The sequence below is a fragment of the Physella acuta genome, unplaced genomic scaffold (genome assembly GCF_028476545.2).
Source record: "Physella acuta isolate Inbredline_101_S28 unplaced genomic scaffold, ASM2847654v3 ptg000150l, whole genome shotgun sequence".
Lineage (NCBI taxonomy): Eukaryota > Metazoa > Mollusca > Gastropoda > Physidae > Physella > Physella acuta.
Genome location: NW_026731669.1, coordinates 1,240,130 through 1,263,058, shown reverse-complemented (window position 1 = coordinate 1,263,058; position 22,929 = coordinate 1,240,130). Strand labels below are relative to the sequence as shown.

General features: G+C 34.3%; 3 protein-coding genes across 5 annotated transcripts in view; all 3 read right to left on the bottom strand.

The window, feature by feature from the left end:
- Positions 1 to 108: 108 nt before the first annotated feature.
- On the bottom strand, positions 109 to 2,281 carry LOC131935649 (agrin). Its single transcript, XM_059292169.1, has 4 exons — positions 2,199 to 2,281; positions 1,843 to 1,940; positions 1,527 to 1,631; positions 109 to 521 (listed from the first exon to the last, which is right to left on the bottom strand). Exons 2-4 carry the CDS (start codon positions 1,898 to 1,900, stop codon positions 334 to 336), a joined length of 351 nt encoding a protein of 116 aa, XP_059148152.1. The 5' UTR covers positions 1,901 to 1,940; positions 2,199 to 2,281; the 3' UTR covers positions 109 to 333.
- Positions 2,282 to 6,013: 3,732 nt separating this feature from the next.
- LOC131935648 (uncharacterized) lies at positions 6,014 to 8,097 on the bottom strand. The gene is made up of 4 exons (XM_059292168.1): positions 7,886 to 8,097; positions 7,369 to 7,430; positions 7,032 to 7,217; positions 6,014 to 6,768 (listed from the first exon to the last, which is right to left on the bottom strand). Exons 2-4 carry the CDS (start codon positions 7,424 to 7,426, stop codon positions 6,575 to 6,577), a joined length of 438 nt encoding a protein of 145 aa, XP_059148151.1. The 5' UTR covers positions 7,427 to 7,430; positions 7,886 to 8,097; the 3' UTR covers positions 6,014 to 6,574.
- A 4,336-nt stretch (positions 8,098 to 12,433) lies between these two features.
- LOC131935641 (zinc finger protein 420) overlaps positions 12,434 to 22,929 on the bottom strand; it is a 57,102-nt gene continuing 46,606 nt past the window's right edge. For all 3 annotated transcript variants that reach the window (XM_059292150.1, XM_059292151.1, XM_059292152.1), the window contains 4 exons: positions 19,859 to 20,068; positions 18,640 to 18,810; positions 14,579 to 14,654; positions 12,434 to 13,669 (listed from right to left, as the gene is read on the bottom strand). In XM_059292150.1, coding sequence (XP_059148133.1) covers positions 12,612 to 13,669; positions 14,579 to 14,654; positions 18,640 to 18,810; positions 19,859 to 20,068 — 1,515 coding nt within the window. In that variant the 3' untranslated portion in view covers positions 12,434 to 12,611. The remainder of the gene's footprint in view (positions 13,670 to 14,578; positions 14,655 to 18,639; positions 18,811 to 19,858; positions 20,069 to 22,929) is intronic.

The window sequence follows — 22,929 nt, the reverse complement described above, 5'->3', positions numbered from 1 at the left end:
TGAACCGAATATGTCAGAATTGCCCGAAATTTCGCTCGGGCGTTTCGATCTAGACAGACCGACAGACAGACGGACTTTAAGTCCGCAGGCTCCTGCGTTTAAAATGTATGATAGAAACACGGATGTTTGTTCTAATAGCCAAGTTTATTTACATCATAACGTGTCTACATTACAGAAAATATCTGGTACAATCTCGAAAAAAATGTGATAAAGCTAATCAAAATACAGAAGAAGAAAATACTAAACCTTCAAAAGGTGTTAAACACATTTGATAAAAATGTAAAAAAAAAAGTTTATTTTAAAATTTGCAACATAACAACTAAATCTCAACAACTATATTTTACACGCTCCTCTGTGTAGGACTCGAACTCTGACCTTTGGCTCGTCGCCAGGGCAGTTCTCTCGGCTCAGATAGCAGTCGTTGTCGTAGGTGACGCCGTTTGTGCCGCACACAGGTATATAATACCACGGACAGGGTGAAGTCTTACAGGCCCTCCACCATCCATTGCCAGTACCCGGGGCTGTAGACACAAACATACATTTTAGTAGTCAAATTTCAACATAATACATTTAAATTTATATTATTTAATTAATTTAATATCGATTTTGCTTCTCAGCAATACGTCTTAGAAACATTATATTACACAGATCTGATACTTTGAAAAAACAACACAATGAAAAGCTTTTAGCCTTGTCAATTCTATCATACACATTTACCTAGTTTAAAATTTAATGAGTTATAAAATAACTAAGAAAATTAAAGTATATGTAAAAGTAATTTTTAATACAGTGTGTTTGATTTAAATTGCTACGTCAACGTAAAGTTCCCTTTGCAAACATAACGGTTAATGGGGAACGTGTAGTAAAGTTCAGTTGTGACCTCGGAAAATTAACGGATAGAGTGGTTAACACTACCCAAAGCCGCCGACATTTTCACAGACATGAAATAGGTACTCATCAGAGCTGGGTGGGCTGAGAGAAGTTGTAATGATTTGAAACTGGATTTGATATTGAGACTTTCGGGTTAGTAGTCTAGCGCTCTGCCTCTACTCCGGGCTGTGCCAAACGTTAAAAGTAAGCATGAGTTCCCTTGTTTCTGTGACATTGGCATATGAAGAGATAGTGTAGTCAGCACTATGCCCAGCCGCTTTTACTTCCCTAACGCGAGTTAGGTACCCTTCAGAGTTGGGTGGACTCAGGGACCGTCTACTGACTTGAACCCGGTTTCGAATTCGAGACTTGGGGTTAGCAGTCCAGCTCTCTACCGCTAGACCACTCCGTCCCCTCGACGGACATGTAAGATGTTATTTCGTATTTATTCAGCACCAATCCACAGTGACATAATAGCAGAACGCGAGGTGCAAAATTGTTCCGGTCTGTTCATTTTCTCGGTAAATAATATTTTGTGCCTAGTGGTTGGGATTCGGGTTAGGCAACTACTAACTACATTAGTCTATTTCACTATCAGCGGATTGTGAACTCACAATTTTCGACGACTTAAATTATAAAACACAACAAATATTTACCTATAATATCTGGCGTCGTAGTAGTTGGTAGTTTTTGTGTAGAAGTAATTGGCAAATGTGTTGTATCTTGTGGGATAACGTTACTTGTAACACCCAACAGTAGTCCTGCAGAAATGAAATAGGTAAAATAAAGCGTATCGAAACTGATTTACTTAACGTCTAATTGTCAGCAAGTGTCAGAAGTAAAATTTACAGAACACATACTAAGTTGGAAAATTGAACCAAAATGATTTTGAATCTTAATTATATTGTAAACATTGTAAAATATTGTAAATATTGTAAAATTTTAAATTGAAAAATAAAGAGATTTACTTACCACATAAACACATGCATATTGTTAGAATAGCAGGAACGGATTTCACATTCTGAATCATTCTCTTCAGATTGGACAAAAAATATTTCTTGCTGAATGAGCTTTGAACAAAAACATAATTCAATATAAGCTGAAGCCTTTCAATAAATTGACATGAACACTCACACACAAACATATAATATATGTAGGGCCGTATATAAGTAAATTAATATATATATATATATATATATATATATATATAGGCCCCTATATATATAGATTATAGGCATATATATATATATATATATATATATATATATATATACTTATTTATTTATTTATTTAAGATATAAGATAAGCATATTGCCTATATTGCCTACCTTGTTTAGAAGTAAGACAGTTATTGCGTCTAGCTTGAGCTTGTTGATGTACGCCTAGTATCTGGCTGCACTATTTATACATACTAAGACCAGCTGACCCGGAGATGACCTTTAGTTTACCACAGGTTTGGTCGCTTCACCGAAATATTGTCTACCAGACACCAGGATGTTTTCGTTACTGTCCGAACAATCAACTCTTTTAAAAAATAAAAAAAAATAGTTTATATGTACTCAATTTAACAGGATTTGTTAGAATAAGGAAGAAATGTCTAGGTGTGGCGATAGCACACTGTAACTTTTAATTGCAAGTTAGTTGTGTCCAAAGTTTCCTTCAAGCATTTCTTAAAATTCGTTTTTATTTGTTTACAAAATTAACCATTCATACACAGCTTTCCAATTCAAACAATTGGTGTCGTATTTGGGGACTAAAACAATTTAATGGCATTTTAATAGTTTTTATTTGATAAAATTGCTCTGAGATACATACTTCCAATGTTATGGAAATTGTGAAAGTCATACCGCGAGGTACCACTGTAGAGAATTTCAAATGCATATCCTTAGCATGTCCCTGAGTCCACCTAGCTCGGACGGTCACGTAACTCACGTTAGGGAAAGTTAAGGCGTCTGGACATGGTGCTGAACATACTATCTCTTCATATGCCGAGGTCACTAAAATAGGTGAACTCTACTTCACCTGTTCTATGGACTAAGTTTTTAAAGTGTTTTTTTATACTGATAGAAAAAAATGTTTCCAACTTTTTTTAAAAATTCTATTTTATTTCTATTCTAAAATACATTCAATTGCAAATTAAATGTGGACTTTCTTCAGTCATGAAATATATTTCCGTGCACTCTGATGAGTTGACAGAATATTTTACAACCAACCTCCAATAGCATAGATGTTTGTAATTTAGAAAGCGTTGTATACGTTCAATAGGTTAAATACAAAACAAGTGTTTAAATATTAATATTGAAATAGTCACTTCATTTATAAATGTTCTTAAAACAAAAGTTCTTGCTAACGACAAAATAATCTCAAGGCAAAAAACGAGTAAATATGAAATTGAAAATAATAATATCCATATTATTATTATTATTATTATTGTTGATTTTTTTATTTAATTTTTTTAAATTTCTTTTTTTAGTTCTAGATCACATTTTACAACGACCGTTTCTTTTATAGATTTTTCTTTTCGTGAGGGGTGTAGAGGGGGTTTGAAACTTACGAAGGAGGGGGTGACTTAAAGTTGCTGGCGGGAGGGGGACGGGGCGGACACTGGTTTAGATGTGTATTATATTTAATTCGGCGAGGACCCCCCCCCCCCCGAAAAAAGTCTACCTCACCCCCCACCCGAACGAGAGTTAATTTATATAGTAAACATATACTTTTTCTAATGTCCGCCCCCCCCCCCCCCCCTTCCCGGAAAATATAGACCACCCCACCCCCCCCCCACCCCGAAAATATCAAGTGCCCCCCTCCCCCGGAGAAAAAAGTGTGGCAGAAACACTGCTTCCCCTCTACAACGAGATGCCTGAACGAAACAAAGCCGTTACTAAAAAATTTAACACGTGACAAAGTTTTTCAAAGTCTGGACGGGATCTGCACCAGAGCTACAACAACAGGTAGTTTATTTAGGTCAGTTCACGTTATGTCGTGGTGACATTTGCGTAGGTTACGTTTAGACAGGATGCGTATCTAGGTCAGAGGGGTTGAGTTGTTTATCCGCACTTTATTTTTTGCTGAGTGGATAAAAAAGTTAGTGCCTAGTTTTAAGTGGCTTCGCAAGGGGGGGGGGGATATCTTTAGGTAATAAGCGGTTGCGATGCTCTATTATGAATTATGCAAAATATTACTCACGTAGATTGACCAAAGGCAAAAAGGAGAGTTTTAGTTTGTTCAATCTTTTACTAAGATCACAACGTCCGTTGTTGTTTTGTTTTGCTTGGTTTTTTTTTGTTATTTTTTAACCCAAATTTTATCTCACCGATTTCGTTAAAGTTTTATATATAATGTTTTCCTCTTTAAGGACGCTAGATTATTTTATTTTTAATCTACTTATATAGACAATTTAATTTTTAAAATGACTATGTTACACAAAAACAGGGGGGATAAGATAAAATACTAGCATTTGCTTTTTGATAAGAGGGCCAACGAAAGTTAACTGTCACGGTAATTTTTCCGCGACCGTCGAATAGATACATTAATTGTAGTAGATTGATTAGCAATTAACATTTTATTTAAAAGTATGTTTTATAAATACTTTTAAGTTTGTTGATTTCAAAAACTATAAAACACATTGTAGACCTCCATTTAATTTTAGAGTCTTTACATCTTTGTATTCTTTTTCTACGTTAATTAATGTATTTAATATGAAATAACTCATGTAAAAAAAAACTCAACTAAAATAAAAGTATTAAAGAAGCTGTATACGTTTAATGTATTAACCTAATTCCTCAGATTTTAGTTAAACTTTGGTGCTCGTGGAAGTTAATAGCATCATTTAATTTAAACAATTCTTTACTTTGTTCCATTTAAAGGTTAATAAAAGGCGTGATTGTGGTATATGGCAGGGGTCGGCAACCTGCGGCTCGCGAACCGCATGCGGCTCTTTTGCTGTCAGTATGCTCTCCAGTTCCATGCACACATATTAATAATTATATTATTTCGTTTTCAAAACTCATACAATCAGTGTTTCTTCCAGACTTTTTTCTCCGGGGGGGGGGGGGTGTAGACTTTCTTCGGAAGGGGGGGGGGGGGGGGCGGACACTGTTAAAAGTATATATTTTCTATATAAATTGTTATATAAATTTCATTTCGTTCGGAGGGGGGGGGGCGAAGAGATGCCTGGAAGAAACTCTGCATACAACATTATACTGTAAAGAAAAACAATTCTAAACAGGATAAAAACACTCAGTAAGAATAGGTGGAGTAGAGAGTATACGGACAGCTGACAGCCGCTTGGGCACCAGACACAGCCCAACAGCCAGCTGCTAACAGCCACGTGGCAACAATTCAATGCTTGCCATGACCCAAGTGCCGATTTTTCGAAATATCGCTAAATGGCGATATTTCGATATTTCAATATAGCGATATTATTTTATTTAGAATGCATTTCTCTATCAGTGCTTTAATTTGACCTGATTAAGGTAGATTTTTTAAAAGTTAGCTTCCTACGGTTGCCCCGGGTACTGGAAGGTGGGGTACGAGTTTACCCTGGGCTCTGTGGGGTGGAAGATAAGCCCTTTAAGAACCGACGGACAGGAGTGACCGATACGGTAATCAAACCAATATTCTATCCAGCTAGTAGGAGTTTATCGTGTTGAGGCATGTCTGGATAATTGGAGATGGTGATGTCCGTGAAAAAAAAAGAAATGTATAATCTTTTACAGTGGAATGGGATTGTTCAATTATATATTAGTTAATTACTAATTTTATCATAACAGAGTAAGCTTAAATAATTGAATACGTTTTGTGACAAACATTTGTATGTTCTTTTATGAATAAAAATTACTTCATTTTAAAGCTATTTATTTCAAATCAAAAATCAATTTTATATACCTAATCCTAATCAACTAATAAAATGTTGAAAAAAAAATGTTAGTGGCTCTTTAAAAAAAACTGGTAAATTTTGTAAATTTTAACTTTTGGCATTTCCATCTCAAAAGGCTGGCGAACCCTGGTAGATCTATATGGTAATGTACGGACTTGTTCCTGTATGTTTAGGTTTCATTTTAGTGTTTATAAAACACAAACGTTAGAATATTTACCAAAAGTTCTAAAAACTCTACATGACAGACAAATTTAAGGCTTTTGTTTTAGTTTGTGTGGAATTTTAATACATTTTATACATTATTATTATTTAAACATCACAATTTGTAAATCACAAAAACAAGATTATATTATTACTATTATAATTACTTTCATACTTTTCAAGCAATCAGATTTTATTCAATGAATTTTAAAAAATGTAAAACATCACAGATATGCTGAAAAATAAAAAGGAATACTTGCAATTGACTGATTATGCTTAATTAACACTTGACTCCCCACAAAAAGTAAACTACATATACTGTGTTGTAATAAACATCATCACAACATATGAATCCCAATAAAATGTAAGCATTGAACATGCTTTAAATGAAATCAAACATGGCGGCTTCCCTAAACTAAATTGACTATATGAACACTTTTCAAATTTAGATATATTTAAATGTGTAAAAAGTATGTTTTTGTAGTAATTCGGTTTGAAAATTTAAAAAATAAATTGAAAGTTAATTTTGTATCTAATATAGACTTACATATACCTACATTTTATAAAATTTAAATTACTGTTTTAATAAAAGCATGTACATCAATGTTTAAACTAAAATGTCTATTAATTTTGGCAGACACCATCATGTACTTTGCGAATTTTATCCTCTGGTCCTCTGTAGCAGTTAGCCCGGTTCAACCAGCATTCATGCATGTATGTTTTACCATCAGAAGCACACAAGGGCCAGTCATATAGAGGACAAGGCTGGGTGGCGCACATAGCATTCCATATGCTATTCCATCTCATCCTGTCTAACTCTACATGGATAAAACCACAGTTTTTAGATAGATCATTACTACTTGTTGAATCAGCAGATAAATTATTACTATAAAGAACTTTTTTCTAAGGGTTTATAAAGTAAAATAGATGTTTTGTCTTACAAAAAATAATGGCATGGTTAATAACTAGATATTTTTTAATTAGTGTATTTGCTTATTTTAATTATTTTTTTTGTATTTATAATCATTCGGTGGTTAAAATTAATTATGTGTACATCGAATTATGTAGGATAAATACTTACGTAATCTTAAGCTAAGAGTAGTGGTGGTTTTTACAGTTGTCGGTTGAGCAGTTGTAGTTGTCACAGGCTCACTTTGGGTGGATGTTGCTGTTGTTATATTGCCACTTTCAGTGGATGTTTCAGTAATCAAAGGGTCACTTGGGGTGGACGTTTCAAAAGCTATAGGTGAGCTGAAACAACTCGTACCTGCAAGAAGATGTAACAATACATACAATCTACAGCATGAACGTGAATACAACAACGTGTAGTTATACGCAATAAATAGTTTCTATAAAACATGATTTTAATAATAAAATTTCTCAGGTGTGTTACTGTTATGAGATTAAATGGAACTTACAAAGGACGATAATGAGTAAACCCAGTAGAGGAGTTGATTTGAGCAGATTCATCGCCATCTTTCTACAAGTAAAAACAAGGTCTTAAATCAAAATTTTATAGAAATTAAAAGCAAAAAAATACTTAATTATCGGTGTTTAATACTTACAAACCCTACTCAAAAAAAGACATGGTGTATTTAGTAAAAAAGTAATAATAGAGTTAACCAGGATAATAACAAGAAAACGAGAATGCAACTGTTTATTTTTGTTTTAATAGCTAATGCTAAATTCAGAATGTGCATTTATTGAAGCACTGCGTAATACAAATTCACATGTAAAATTGACATGACAATGTTTTAAAATAAGTAAATAGGCCTATATATATATATATATATATATATATATATATATATATATATATATATATATATATATATATATATATATATATATATATATATATATATATAGTGTGTGTGTGTGTGTGTGTGTTAAACGGTTTTAGCAATTTACATAACTAATCTCTAACATACTTACAGTAAACTGTGGACAAAGTAGATGAAAATCACAATACAACAAATGTTCAGTAGAAAGAAGCCTCAGTTTATTAGTCGGTTTCCGTCGCGTTAGCTGAGGTTGATTGCTGTCCACATATACCACCATGTTTATATACACCGTTGAGTTCCGACATCCTGTTAGGGATACTCTAGCCAAGGATCGGTCAGCTGCGACTCAGACATCACAACGGTGAACTTTTGTTAGACATGTAGCCGGATGTGTTTATTAGACAACACATTGTGTATGCTAGGTATCCCTCGACTCTTTTTAACGTGACGTCATTCCCATGGGAATACACCAGGATATAAATAGAAACTACTAGTCGCATATCTGTACTATATGGAAGGATAGATACGCAATTTTCCATTATAAGTAGGCCAACGCCGGATCTAAACCGTGTTTTCCAACATTTTTGTGTTTGACAATTTACGTCGAAAAAACTATTGTTGGCGGACTTTGTAAAAACAGGTCACATTTTAACATAGCATTTTAAATAAAGCGGGAGTGATCTCCACTAAACTTTCTCGAATAACTTAGGCCTATATAATACTACGGGGGATGGCAACTCGGGATAAACACATGATTTTTAATCAATATTTAATTAATTAAACGTTTTTAAATACAAGAGACTCTCGTAGAATAAAGAATTGCGTACAAAATGAACAGCAAACAAGGTGTGTTTAATATTGCGTAGTATTAGTGCTTTACTAGGCTACCCCTTATTCTTGAATAACCGTGTGTTTTGGGGGTCATATTAAATGACGTCACGTTTTCCGACGATTTTAATCTTCCCCTTACCTTCCCACTGTCACACATCTTCACAAAAAGCCAGACCCCACATTCAAAAAGACATCACATCTCAGACTTCGGCTGAGCATGGTTCTGACCACACTATCCTTTCATATGCTGAGGTCACAGAAACAGGTAAACTCTACTTCACCTGCCTAGTGTCCCGTCCGTCAAGTCCAATAAGGGAACTTTATCATTCACATCTTAAGAGAAGTCATATCTCCACTTACATGATTTTTGTCTTTTAAAAAAACCGATTTCTTTCTACAATATTTTCTGAGCTCGAACCTCATTTGAATAATAAATGAATAAATTATTAACACTAACGACAAGCTTATAATAATGAATTAGAACCAATCGCGTGTGTTGTGATTTCCCACTGTGCATTAAAAATATAAAAAAATAAAAATAACATTGTCTATTATGACAACGGTACTCAAGTTATCGTGTTCATAAACACACACAGACATACGGACAAAATTGCAAAACTAAGTTTTTCCGACTCAGTAAGGTGTAAAACGTCAAGATGTGCGTAAATCTCTTTATCAATTTGTTTTTGCACGATAACAATAATTCCGCTATACTTCGTATACGAGATAGTATAAATTCTATTTAAACCTTAAAATTCACTAGACCGTTTTTGTTTAATTTTTTTTTTCGTTTTTAATAGATGATATCTAAGGCACCAAGTGATGTGTTAGCATGTTTTAATATAAAATGCTACAGATCTGGAGACAGACCCTTTCATTGACTTAACTTACTCCATATCTCTATGGTGTTGGGGAATGGACCTATGGTTTGGTAATACTGCCTCCAATGGCTTTTTCTTTCTGAAAGTTTCAGCCCTATTGGTGATATTAGCAGCATTTCTGCATGCAGAAGCGTAGTTAGTGGAGGGTGGGTGAGGAGCCCGTCCCGGGGGGTCGACCCTAAGAGGGCGCCAAATGGGGTGAAAAATAATAATTAAAACATTCATTCTGGGCTGCATTACTGAATGATGCATAAAGTTTTTGAAAAATAGACTGCTGCTTTGCTGTCCTGACTAATTTAAATGTTTTTAATTTTACGACATAATAACAACTGTGAAGGAATAGAGACTAGTAAAGTAGGGAGGGAGGGGGGCTTTTCCCTTTTCGTCCGTGTGCAGCAAATTTAATATTTCGCCCCTGGCGCCGGAATAAGTTGCTATATATTTTCTTATTTTCCCTGTTTTATTTCTTCTAAACTTGAGATATTGTGTTGTGTTGCATCCACCGTCTTTTGACACTCCTCATTCCACCACGTGACTGTTTTTTTGTTTTGTTTATTACCTTACCAGTGTTGTTACTTACTCCTGTATGTTGTGTCTGTGATGTGAATGTCCGCTACCTCCAGGATGTTGTATGTTAGTGGCTTGGGTACTTGTCCATGTCGTTATCCCTGACGTCATCGATGTGTAGGAGTTTGATAGGTGAAGGCTGGCCAGTTTGTTTTTTTAAGTTCAAGGATGGCTTTGTATTAGAGGAGCTTCACTCCACCCATGCATCGTTCGAGATGATTATTGGGAGACTGTCGTGATATTTTTTAACCCCGTTAGACGTTAGAGAATTTCTGTGTGCTGAAGCATAGGTCTATGGTGGAATCTTCTTCCTCAATGTTTTTCGGGCTAACCCGGGTTATTGAATCATCAGTTAGTATGGTTTAATTATTTTTATATAAGGATATATTTTGAATAAGAATTATATTTCGTATGGGTGGGGGCGGAAAGGAAATCTTATACCACTTACCTACTAAGTTCATTAATGATTAACACATTGTTAAAAATATTTGTTTCTATGTTAGTATTTTTCTCTTTTTCATTCAATAAATTGATGAATTACTAGGCCTATTACTATTAGAGAGTATCACCTGTTTTAACGTTATTATATTGCATTCTATTTATTTTAATTATAATATTACCGCTGAGTATGACCCATTAATTTGCAACCTTTGACATGTAGGACTAAACATGACTTCTGCCATTGGGCATGGTTTAAATATCCCAACATATTCGTCTTAACATTGTTATTCCATATTGTTTGAATACAACGTTACCATGTGAAGTTTTGAGGATAAACAAATAAAAACAAAACAACTCGGTAACTCATTTTGGGGGTTATTTACCTTTATTTATTTTAATCGATGTAAATTTTACGCATTAAATATCAACATATTTACAAAAATTGTGTCATTTCAAAACAATTAGTAAATTAGTTAAAATTTTACACATTTTAATCATGCAAACGTAAAAATTCTAACTTATAAAATATTTGAAATAATTTCTAAATACGGACGGACGAAATAAGCCAATTATTTAAAAGGACTAAAAAAAACACAAAAAATGCAAACATAAACCATAAATAAAACCAACCCTCACCGCAACCTCAAACCCTTGCCCTTCCCTACCTAAAAAAAACCAAAACCCACAAAAACAAAAATGCAAGCACAAGCACAACATAAACACTTACACCAACACAAACGTAACATACACATTAGGATTTATGTATGTACTAATGTTCAAGGTTATGGTTGTGTTTATGTTAATGGTTTTTGTAAGTTTATTTTTGTGTTCATGTTTGAAGTGTGATGAGTGTTAGGGTTTCCTGAAACTAGATACGCCCCCTGTCTCAAGCGCTATGTTTCTATCTACATTTTTTGGCATCATCCTTGACCTTGGTGTCAAGGATGATAACCGTCCAGAGCCTTGTGCACAGACGGTACCTTACCTCCCTTCTAGTACACATTTTGAGTGAGGCCGAAATTTTGGCACTAAAAAAGTACTCGTTATTTAGTATTTAATATTTTAGAAACCAGGAATAGAGTGAAGCACCAATTCCAGACATCACAAGTCACTCAAAAATTGTAAGTGATCCAAGTATAAGATCTTTTACTTGTACATGAAATTTCGTCTATGTAACTAAAACAATTGTACAGTTATTGTGTTTCCACTGAAATAAAGTACCACTTCCAATGACCGGAAATCGTTCAAACGTTGTCAGAAACTTGCACATATAATCTAATACTTGTATGTGAAATTCTATCTACCTAACTTAAATAATACTTAAGTTACCGGCTTTATGAGACCAAAAGGACTGTGCATACCACTTCCTTTTACCTCCTGAAAGCGCTCTAAAATTTATATTATACTTAAAAATGAAATTGCCAACAAATACCGAAAAAGTACTCATATTTAAGTGTTTACGCTCTCTCTCTGTCTCTCTCTCTAACACACACACAGAATGACAGGACTGCAAAACTGTTTTCCTGCACGTCAAAATTTGTGAAAATCTCTTATTAGATTTTTTTCCTGATTACAATTCCTGCTTTGTATTCCGTATATGATAAAGTAGGAAGGTGTAAAGAGGCAAAAACTGTCAACATTTTATTTAATTTTTGTGCACGATGACAGTACTATGTCTATACCAGTGGTTCTTAACCCGGATTCAATCGAACCCCAGGGGATCGGTGGGTCAGTCTTAAGGGTTAGTCCACAGTCAAAACACACCACCCGACTTACATGATACCTAATCGGATTTTATCAGTGCTGCCGTTAAACTATAAAAAAAAAGGGTCAGGTGAGTGCACATAATTACAAATGGGTGGAGTTCAGTACAGTGTTTCTTCCAGACTTTTTTCTCCGGGGGTGGGGGGGCAGGGGGGGGGGGGTGTTGTCGTCCCCTCCCCCCCTCCCCCCCCCCCCCCCCCCGAAGAGATGCCTGGAAGAAACTCTGGTTCAGTATCTCCAAAAATGTTAAGAGCCACTGCTCATAAAAGAAAGTAAAAAGAAAAGCGTCACATTTTGGATATATTTCAGTGGTGGTTTTTAATTTATGTTCTGATAAATGTGAGAGATCTGAAATACATTTACCGCATTACTTAAACTTTTAAACTTTTAAACTTAAACTTTTAAATGCATAATAAGGTGTTTACTAAAGTTACCAACCTGAGAAAAACATTTACCACATTGATCACATTTGAACGGCTTCTCTCCAGTGTGAACTCTTTGGTGAATCTTTAAGTTACTATTCTGGGTAAAACATTTACCACAAGTATCACACTTGTAAGGTTTTTCTCCAGAATGAGTTTTATTGTGTCCTCTTAAACAGCTGGTACTTGTAAAACACTTACCACATTTATCACATTTGTAAGGCTTCTCTCCTGTATGAATTCTATTGTGTATCTTTAAGTTGCCAGACTGGGGATAACCTTTACCACAAATGTCACACTTGTAAGGCAATTCTCCAATATGAATTCTAAGGTGTCTTGTTATTTCACAAAGAGTATTAAAACCTTTACCACATTTGTCACACTTGTATCTCTTTGCTTCTGAATGAGTTCTATTGTGCTTCTTTAAGTGACATAACTGGGTAAAACATTTACAACATATGTTACATTTGAATGGCTTCTCTCCTGTATGAATTTTACGATGACTCTTAAGGCTACTAAGCTTGATAAAACATTTACCACATTGGTCACATTTGTAAGGCTTTTCTCCTAGATGATTTATAAGGTGCCTCTGTATCGGATCAAGAGTTGGAAAACATTTACCACATTGATCACACTTGTAAGGCTTTTCTCCTAAATGATTTCTAAGATGCCTCTGTATCGGATCACGAGTTGCAAAACATTTACCACATTGGTCACACTTGTGAATATTTTCTCCTGTATGGACTTTAAGGTGCTTATTTAATTGACTAATCTGTGTATAACATTTACAACATTGGTCACACTTGTAAGGCTTTTCTCCTAGATGAGTTTTAAGGTGTAACTTTATACGATAGAAATCTGCAAAATATTTACCACAAGTGTCACACTTGTGAAGCTTTTTTCCTCTACGAATTCTACGTTGTTGATGAAAGTTTGATAACTGATAAGAATGTTCAATGTTGTCAACTGTGAGATCCAGACCCTTAATGTCAGGGATTTCCATTTCATGTTTGTATTTCAGATATGAATCTAAATAGGAAAGTATTAAAAAAGCAAATCTGCAATGCTGACACTGATAGATATCTGCTAAAATATCTGTAAAAGATATATGACAGCATTGAGGGTTCGCGCTTTCTCAAAATGACAGTGTGGCACTGCTCGACTGCTAACCAAAGTCTCAAAGCCCCACTGCCTTTACTTTCCGTAACATGAGATAGGTACCCATCACAGTTGGGTGGATTCAAGGACAATCAACTCACTTGAACTTGAGACTTCTGGGTTAACAGCCTAGCGCTCTACAGCTTAGGCCAAACCGTCCCCACAATTACACATTTGCTTTCCTATTTTGTATTGTCTGATAAAGTCTAGCAAGAATTATAAAAATTGATGTCATGCGGTAGAACAAATTGATTTTTAAAGATACGAGCCGGCCCGCTGCATATCATATGCCGCCATTTAATTGTTTTATTTTCTACTTTTCAGTAATTCATAATTTGTGAATTCGACAGTACCAATGCTACCACTGAAAATATTTGCTTTAAAACACTATCAGTAGGTCGCTAAGAACGATACTACCCCCACCCTCCTTTCCCCCAACCCCTACCCTCCTTTCCCCCAACCCCTACCCTACACCCCCCCCCCCCCCCCAGCGAAAGCAGCCCCCTCTTAGTTACCTCCCCTAAGTTTAAAATAGTTTCAAACAAAATTATCTGCCCCTAATAGCCGCCACTAAACCCGGCTCTACGAATGTAAACATTTAGCGTAACCACAGCTCACCAGACCATGTAGGGGTGGGGTAGTAGGGAGTGCGCTTACAGCTTGTTTTCTAGCGCCTCCCAGAAGAGAATTATATATATAGATTAGTATTGTTAGATATCAGACATGTATGTACTGAAGAACAATCAATTCAATAAAAATAAATGAGTAAACTCTATTTACCAAAGTCATTGTTCACAACACCAATCCTCTGTACCTGAATACTCAGGTCTCTGTTATAGTTGTTGCCATAGTACACCTGAAAATTTGGGAATACCAGACTAAAGCAGTTAAGTAAACTCAAACATGATTCTCAGTATTCTATATAATAGTTTCGCTGTCTGTCTGTCTATCTATCTATCTATCTATCTATCTATCTATCTATCTATCTATCTATCTATCTATCTATCTATCTATCTATCTATCTATCTATCTATCTATCTATCTATCTATCTATCTATCTATCTATCTATCTATCTATCTATCTATCTATCTATCTATCTATCTATCTATCTATCTATCTATCTATCTATCTATCTATCTATCTATCTATCTATCTATCTATCTATCTATCTATCTATCTATCTATCTATCTATCTATCTATCTATCTATCTATCTATCTATCTATCTATCTATCTATCTATCTATCTATCTATCTATCTATCTATCTATCTATCTATCTATCTATCTATCTATCTATCTATCTATCTATCTATCTATCTATCTATCTATCTATCTATCTATCTATCTATCTATCTATCTATCTATCTATCTATCTATCTATCTATCTATCTATCTATCTATCTATCTATCTATCTATCTATCTATCTATCTATCTATCTATCTATCTATCTATCTATCTATCTATCTATCTATCTATCTATCTATCTATCTATCTATCTATCTATCTATCTATCTATCTATCTATCTATCTATCTATCTATCTATCTATCTATCTATCTATCTATCTATCTATCTATCTATCTATCTATCTATCTATCTATCTATCTATCTATCTATCTATCTATCTATCTATCTATCTATCTATCTATCTATCTATCTATCTATCTATCTATCTATCTATCTATCTATCTATCTATCTATCTATCTATCTATCTATCTATCTATCTATCTATCTATCTATCTATCTATCTATCTATCTATCTATCTATCTATCTATCTATCTATCTATCTATCTATCTATCTATCTATCTATCTATCTATCTATCTATCTATCTATCTATCTATCTATCTATCTATCTATCTATCTATCTATCTATCTATCTATCTATCTATCTATCTATCTATCTATCTATCTATCTATCTATCTATCTGTCTGACAAGAACGCTCTAGAGAAAACACAAGCAATTTAAAAACATGCACAGTGAAACGAAAACGAAATATGACGTCGACACATATAGCACAGAGTAGAAAATAATCTCAAGCCGGATAGTGCACACATTAATATGACGTCATTGATTATCGAGTAAACATTCAATACAAAGGCAATTTTGTCTAATCTAAGTGGTTTGCGTGAAGAGTTTCTTTCATACAATTCTTCGGGTAGGGGCGAAGCCCCACCCCCCGCGTAAGAACGTCTGAGGCCCCCCCCCCCCTCGGGGAGGGGGCGGACAATGGAAAAAGTATATAATTATATTTCGTTGAATGGGACGGTAGACATGTTTTTTAGGGGGGTGGGGGGGGGGGGGGGTGGGGTGTGTGTGTGTGGGGGGGGGGGGGGGGTGGTTTTAATTTAGACTTTTTCCTCCCCGGAGAGGGGTGGGGTACTTGAAATTTTCGGTGGCGGGGGGTAGAATTTTCGGGGAGGGGGCGGACACTGGAAAAAGTATATAATTATATTTCGTTGAATGGGACGGTAGACATGTTTTTGTTTTGGGGGGTGGGGTGGGGGGGTGGGGGGTGGTGTGGGGGGGGGGTGGTGTGTGTGTGGGGTGGGGGGGGGGGGTGGTGTGTGTGGGGGGTGGGGTGGTTTTAGTTTAGACTTTTTCCTCCCCGGAGAGGGGTGGGGGTACTTGAAATTTTCGGTGGCGGGGGTAGAATTTTCGGGGAGGGGGGCGGACACTGGAAAAAGTATATAATTATATTTCGTGGAATGGGACGGTATACATGTTTTGTGGGGGGTGGGGGGTGTGGGGGTGGGGGGGTGGGGGTGGTGTGTGTGTGGGTGGGGGGTGGTGTGTGTGGGGGTGGGGGGGTGTGGGGGGTGGTTTTAGTTTAGAGAAAAGAGACAGCACTATCAGCCTAGCGCCCGGTGTATCCTTCCTCAACGGGCCATTTTTCTCGTAGTACAATGTTGTTTTAACTAGTAAAATTAAATATAGCTGTCACTATAGTACACATGAAAATGTTAAATACTGTTTTATACTAGTTAAGTAAAAACATTCAATCCATTTTAACAGATGGTGTGGTGTCGCCAAGCACTTCTAACCAAATCACAGTATTTTATTATACTTTTCATGTAAATCAATGGTAATTTTTAAAAAATCCAACTTTAGACACACGTCTAAAAACTAATGGAACTCTAAAATCATAATGAACTCTTTTGTGTAATTTATGCCTAAATGCCTCTTAGTGGTCAAATAAGGATAAAAAAGGGCCCTAATTAACCCCATGACAAAAATTTTAATGAAGCCTTTTTTTTATATATATATTTATATCTAAATATAAAAAGAGGCTATAGTTATGTTGATTAAGCAGCAGACTATATCTGCTATAGAAATCCAAAGGCGTCAACAGATCAGGTTCATTTATTCCACACTGGTGCATTGTAACACTGGGAGTGTTTGTATGCACTTTTTGGTTTAATTCATTAAAAAAAATTTTCAGTTTTTTAAATATTTGCTAAGGCCATATAGTCTAACTCATTTCTACCATTTTCAGGTCATCATAATTTAAATATAGTGTGCAGCATTCATCTTCAATGCTATTAAGTTTATTATATGTAGAATGTCTGTATTTACCTATTTAATATTTATTTACCATTATGCCATTTAAAAAGAGGCTGAGGATGTAAGAAAATTAGATATTTTCTTAATTTAAATAATGCTATAATTATAAATTATGTTTTACTTTTCATTTTTTATCAAAAAGCTAAACAAAAATCTATTGTTTACTAATTATTATTTATTTTAACACTACTTTTGGTCACTATCAATATAATTTAAAAAGGTTTGATAGTATACATTATTTCAGTTAGATTTGAGTTAGGATAAGTTAAAGTTGAATTTCTTTATTGTTTTGGTAGATTTGAGGTACGTTTAATAGTATAAATGGGTATGCTATTAAGTTGAGATGGAGAATGGGTTAAAGTTATTAAATTTCAAAATGATAAATAATAGACTTGGTTTATTATACTGTTCTGTTAAGATATTTGAGTTTTAAAAATTAGGAATGAAAATTTGTGCCAATTATATCGGTTGAAGTATTTCCAATATATTTTATTTATTTAAGTGAATGTGTGTAACAGATAAGAGTAGATTGGAATTTGTGTTTGTTTTAGTGTGTAAGAGCATCAAAACATCAGTTAAATTTTTAAAAATTTATGACACATTTAAATTATGTTAAATTGCAACTTTTTATAGTTAATAGTTTTAAAGTTAGGTTTCTGTTAGAGCTACTGTTAAGGAGGCAGTCCATTATTGGCATCACATTCTTATAAGTGATAAGGTCAATTTTAAAATGATGTGTGCTTTGCAAAAAGGGACAGTGGAATAAAACAGTGTCAGAAGATTGACATCTTCATATTTAAAATACATTTTATTTTACTTAATTGACTATTTTCCGTTAGAAATTTAAAAAAAAAAAGGAAAATTACATATTCAGTAAAATTGTGTGTGAAATCCCCAAGTAGGAAGTTTTAATATTTTCAATGCTTAGACTTTATCATTTCATTAAAATATTTGTCATAAATAATAAAATAACCTTTTTATTTTCTGTAAACAAATAATAACATGTTAATTTTCAAATTTAAAATTTTCCCTAAAAAGTGACCTGCACCAGATATTGGATGACTCTGCCATAATAAGGATTGTTAGGTTCACTCCTTATTAAAATTACCAGTGTACCAATTTGCTGTTACTTGCTTAATTAAAATAGTGGTTCTTTTTTTTTTAAATTGCCGATGCAAAAAGATCATAAAAATCTATAAATCAATTATAAGCTCTAACCCCCCCCCCCCCCCCACACACACACACAATTTTATGGCGTAAACAAGATAGTTACCAGTATTTCTGTGCCAACATCGATGTCTCTAAGGGCCATGTAGTGCATTTCACCATTGTGCTGGTATGCTGTGACACACTGCTCATTGTCATAACGTGCACAGTTTACAAATCTCATCCAGTTTGAAACAGAGCTGTCACTGGCATCAACAAAATGGGACGGCCTCCCATCCTTGAAGAAAAAGAAAAATATTACACTTTGTTTTGCATGAAAGTAAAGTTCAAATAAAAAAGTAAACATTTTTTAAAACAAATTTAGATTTCATGAGTAAAAGATCTGGGACAGAGTTGGCTAAGAAAGGGACAGCATCACATGTCAGTAAAACTTTGGTTTTCAACCCTAGACATTCTGAGAAATCAAAACTATTTTACCTTCCCTTCAACAAGGCACACAGCAAGGCAAATGACATATTTTTAAACCACGAATCTTTTAAAAAGCAAATTTTTAAAATATCCAAATAAATAAAACATATTTTATAAGAAAATGGTCTAAGCTTTTGATGTGTGAATTTAATAAGGTTAACAGTCTACTAATAATTAATAACAATAAAATTCATCCAAAAAAAAATTTAAATAAAAAGCAACTTCTAGTATTATTCCAATAAAAAATTTATTTTGACTGCTAGAGAAAAAAATTTAGTCACTGGAGCTACTTTCTTTTTCAATATCACTATACTAGTAGAATTATTAATATATCCTGACTCAAAAACACCTAAGGCCATTTATTTACTTTTTAACATCAATATTTATATTGTCTGTAATTAGGAAAAGTAAGTGCTAATGATAGCACAATGTTAATAAAACTTATTATTTAACAAACTATACATAATTCAGAGGAATTCTGATACACCAATCTATACCACAAATTGTAGAACTCTTAAAGGTTAAACATATATTTAAATTAATATATGTGGTCTGGTGCATTTGAATGTACCAGAAAGAATTACATTAAAATTTTGTCACTGATAGACTAGTTAGGTAGAAGTAAGAAATTGATTTGTGTGAATAAAGAACAGAATAGTATATCTTGAATTGCACTTGTGTTGATTATAACGATTTTAAAGACGGCGATAACACGGTATGATCCCCGGACTGGATGTGTATTACAGTATACATTACGGTATACAAATAGACATTCATATAAAACAATGAAATCCCCACTTTCTTCTTTCAATGCCCACCCTCACATTTGAGTGAAGGGTTGATTAGATTGTGCTCACCTCCCAACAATACTCAGAGCCATGTGCCATTTGCTCGCTGCTCTCTTTCTTCACATCAAATGCCCCAAACCTTGTCCCGGCAGGAAAAAATCTTGTGGCAAAAACTCCAAGTCCAGCGCCAGGTATGTCTGATGTTTTAATCATCAGGCCAGGGGGCAGAGTTGTCTTACAACAATCTTTGTCCTCACCATTGATGCAGTCTGGTGGAACCTGTTTAACAATACAAAACATTGTTGTGTTTTTATAGACATTCTGCAATAATCTGATTCTGTCTGTAACTTGTTAAAGAATAATACTTTACCCACTAATTTCTTTTTACATATCCCTACAAGGGAACAAAGTCTGGTTTAAATTATTATAAAATGTGTTGGTAAATGTTAAACATAAAGTCCACTATAATTTTTTTTTAAATTATATTTTTTTTATCTAGGCTGCCCGTAACTAAAAAAAAAAATAACCAAGAAAATTGCCAATTTATCAGAATGTAAATTTTGAGTTGCCTTATTATAATTTTATAAATAACAATGCTAGCATAGATAACCTTGATGATGGAGACGGTAAAAAAACATAACAAAGTAGATTTAGATTTAATACTACTGTCAACATAAGCAGGGTCAGAGAAAGTTCATAAACTTTGATATTTGAAGAGATGGGACCCATGTTACAGAAAATGCTGTAAACTAGTACTTCTGTCATTTAAACTAAACATCATTATTTCATTCCATGTGTATCACAGGGTCTGTCAAGGCTTTCCACTGCCTCCTGTCTCTCTTTTCAGCAGTTCACAATTCTTTCATTTCCTGTTGGCTTTCTATTGTTGACTCTGTTGTTCTCCATGGCTCTGAGCCATAGAGCAGAACTGCTTTAATGTAATTTTAACTAACTGAATGTAAAACCTACTCCAAGAATCAAAAGTTTCAAGAAAAACATATTTAAGTTGGTGTCTGTTTATATTTTTACAGAAGGCAAAAGAATATCAATTTAGACACAATTCTAATACTGTATATTGGGTGTAATCTCTCAAAGCAGCAATTGCACTTTACCTGTGAATCTGATTCAATTTTTATAGGACCATTATCAGTGCAATATCCTGTGTATTCCATGCTGCCCCTTTCACAAACTGAAACACAAATGTAAGCCATTTAAACCACAGAGAAATGCAGTTGAACAACAAAGTACCTTATTTTCTGACATATACAGAAGCAACTTTTTTCATAAATAAATGTCTTGCTTTTCAATACATCAATACAAATTAAAAAACTAGTTAGGTTTATTTAAAACATAAGATGTAAATGTAAAAGTGTCCTCTAATAAGTTATGATCAATTAAATAATGAGCCGTCACACTTGCGGAATTATAGACAATCATCTGTCCTTATCTATTAACTTTGAAACTCGATGAACACAGGGGCATCTTGAGAATGTAAGTTCATAATCAGTCAGAAGGTAGTCTATGTATAAGTAACCACTGGTCACATACTCTACTAGTCTGTCCTGCCTGTGTAGTCTACATGAAAAATTTTGAAAATGAAAATATAACTTTTAAAAAATTAAGGCAAGGTTTTTAATAATAGTGCAATCATGTAGACCCTCGGTCATATATGAATAGACTAAAGCAGTTTACTGCTAGGGTATCATTAGTCAGTACAAACTAATAAATAAGCTGACTCAGGTATGAAGATGTAACACATAAGCACACAGATAACATAGTTACTCACAATGTACAAAAGAACTGATGCTTATCAACTACAGAGGCCTAGAGGCATGTAGCGAGTGAATCTCTTCCTACATAGCGGATATGTATATTGTGCTTCTTTCTCCACAGCTACTTTTATTTATCTTGAATTGCCTAAAAATGTAGACGTAACTAGACTACCCAATTATTCTTGAATAACTTTGTGTTTCAAGGGTCATCCATAAATGACGTCATGTTTATTAGATAATTTTTAACTTTTCCCTCCCCTCCCTACTGTCACTTATTATCACAAAAAAAACCAGACCCCACATTCAAAAGACGTCACACCTCAGACATGTTTTCGTCTTTTAAAACATAAATTTCAGCTGAGCATGGGTCTGACCACACTATCCCTTCATATGATGACGGCACAGGTGAACTATCCACATACCCAACTCTACTTCACCTGCCCAGTGTCCTGCCAAGTCTCAGACATGTTTTTATCATTTAAAGAAATATTTCGGCAGAGCATGGCTCTGACCACACTATCCCTTTAAAAGCTGAAGACAAAGAAATAGGTGAACTCTACTTCACCTGCCTTGTATTCCCCCAAGTTCCAAAGGCAACTTTATCATTCTCATCTAAAAAAAATAAATTAAAAAAATAAAAATAAACATTGACTTAATGTATCTCAAACCCGTGCCACCCGCATGGAACCTATTATTACACTAACTATTAGCTATCTAGGCACTTCATGTTAGAGCAGATATGCCAGCTGCCTTACTTTCTCTAGCATGAGCCAGATACACATAAGAGTTGGCTAGACCCAGGGAGGTCGTACAGATTTTAACCAAGGATCCGAACACGAGACATTCAGGTTAGCAAACAAACGCTCTACCATTTGATCACACCCAGCTTTTGATGGAACATTTGCCATGTTATTTAGGTGTACCTAAACTGCTTTTATGAATTTTAATATCATAGAGAAATCTTTAACTGGTAGCCTCTATATATAATAAACTGAAGCTTAACAGTAATATAATGAATTATAATGTTTGCCATTGGCCATTATCATTAGGCTGGCAATGGGGCTTAGGGCCTTTTTGCCTCCACCCCCTCCCGTAGGTTGGTGAATTTAATATTTTTATTATTAAGTTATTTACTATTATTTAGTACTAGATCTAGATTTATTTATTTAATATTTAGACCTAATATATTTCTATTTTAAAAATTTCAGATTCTAGCCGGAAAAATATGTGCATGTGCATAGCTCTACAATTCTACAATTACCTGGCTTTGTTATTGTAACAAAAACTACCATATAATTTCCGACGCTAGATCTAGATCTATATGTGAGATTACCTATTAGTATTAGAGTATATTAAATTAATCAGATA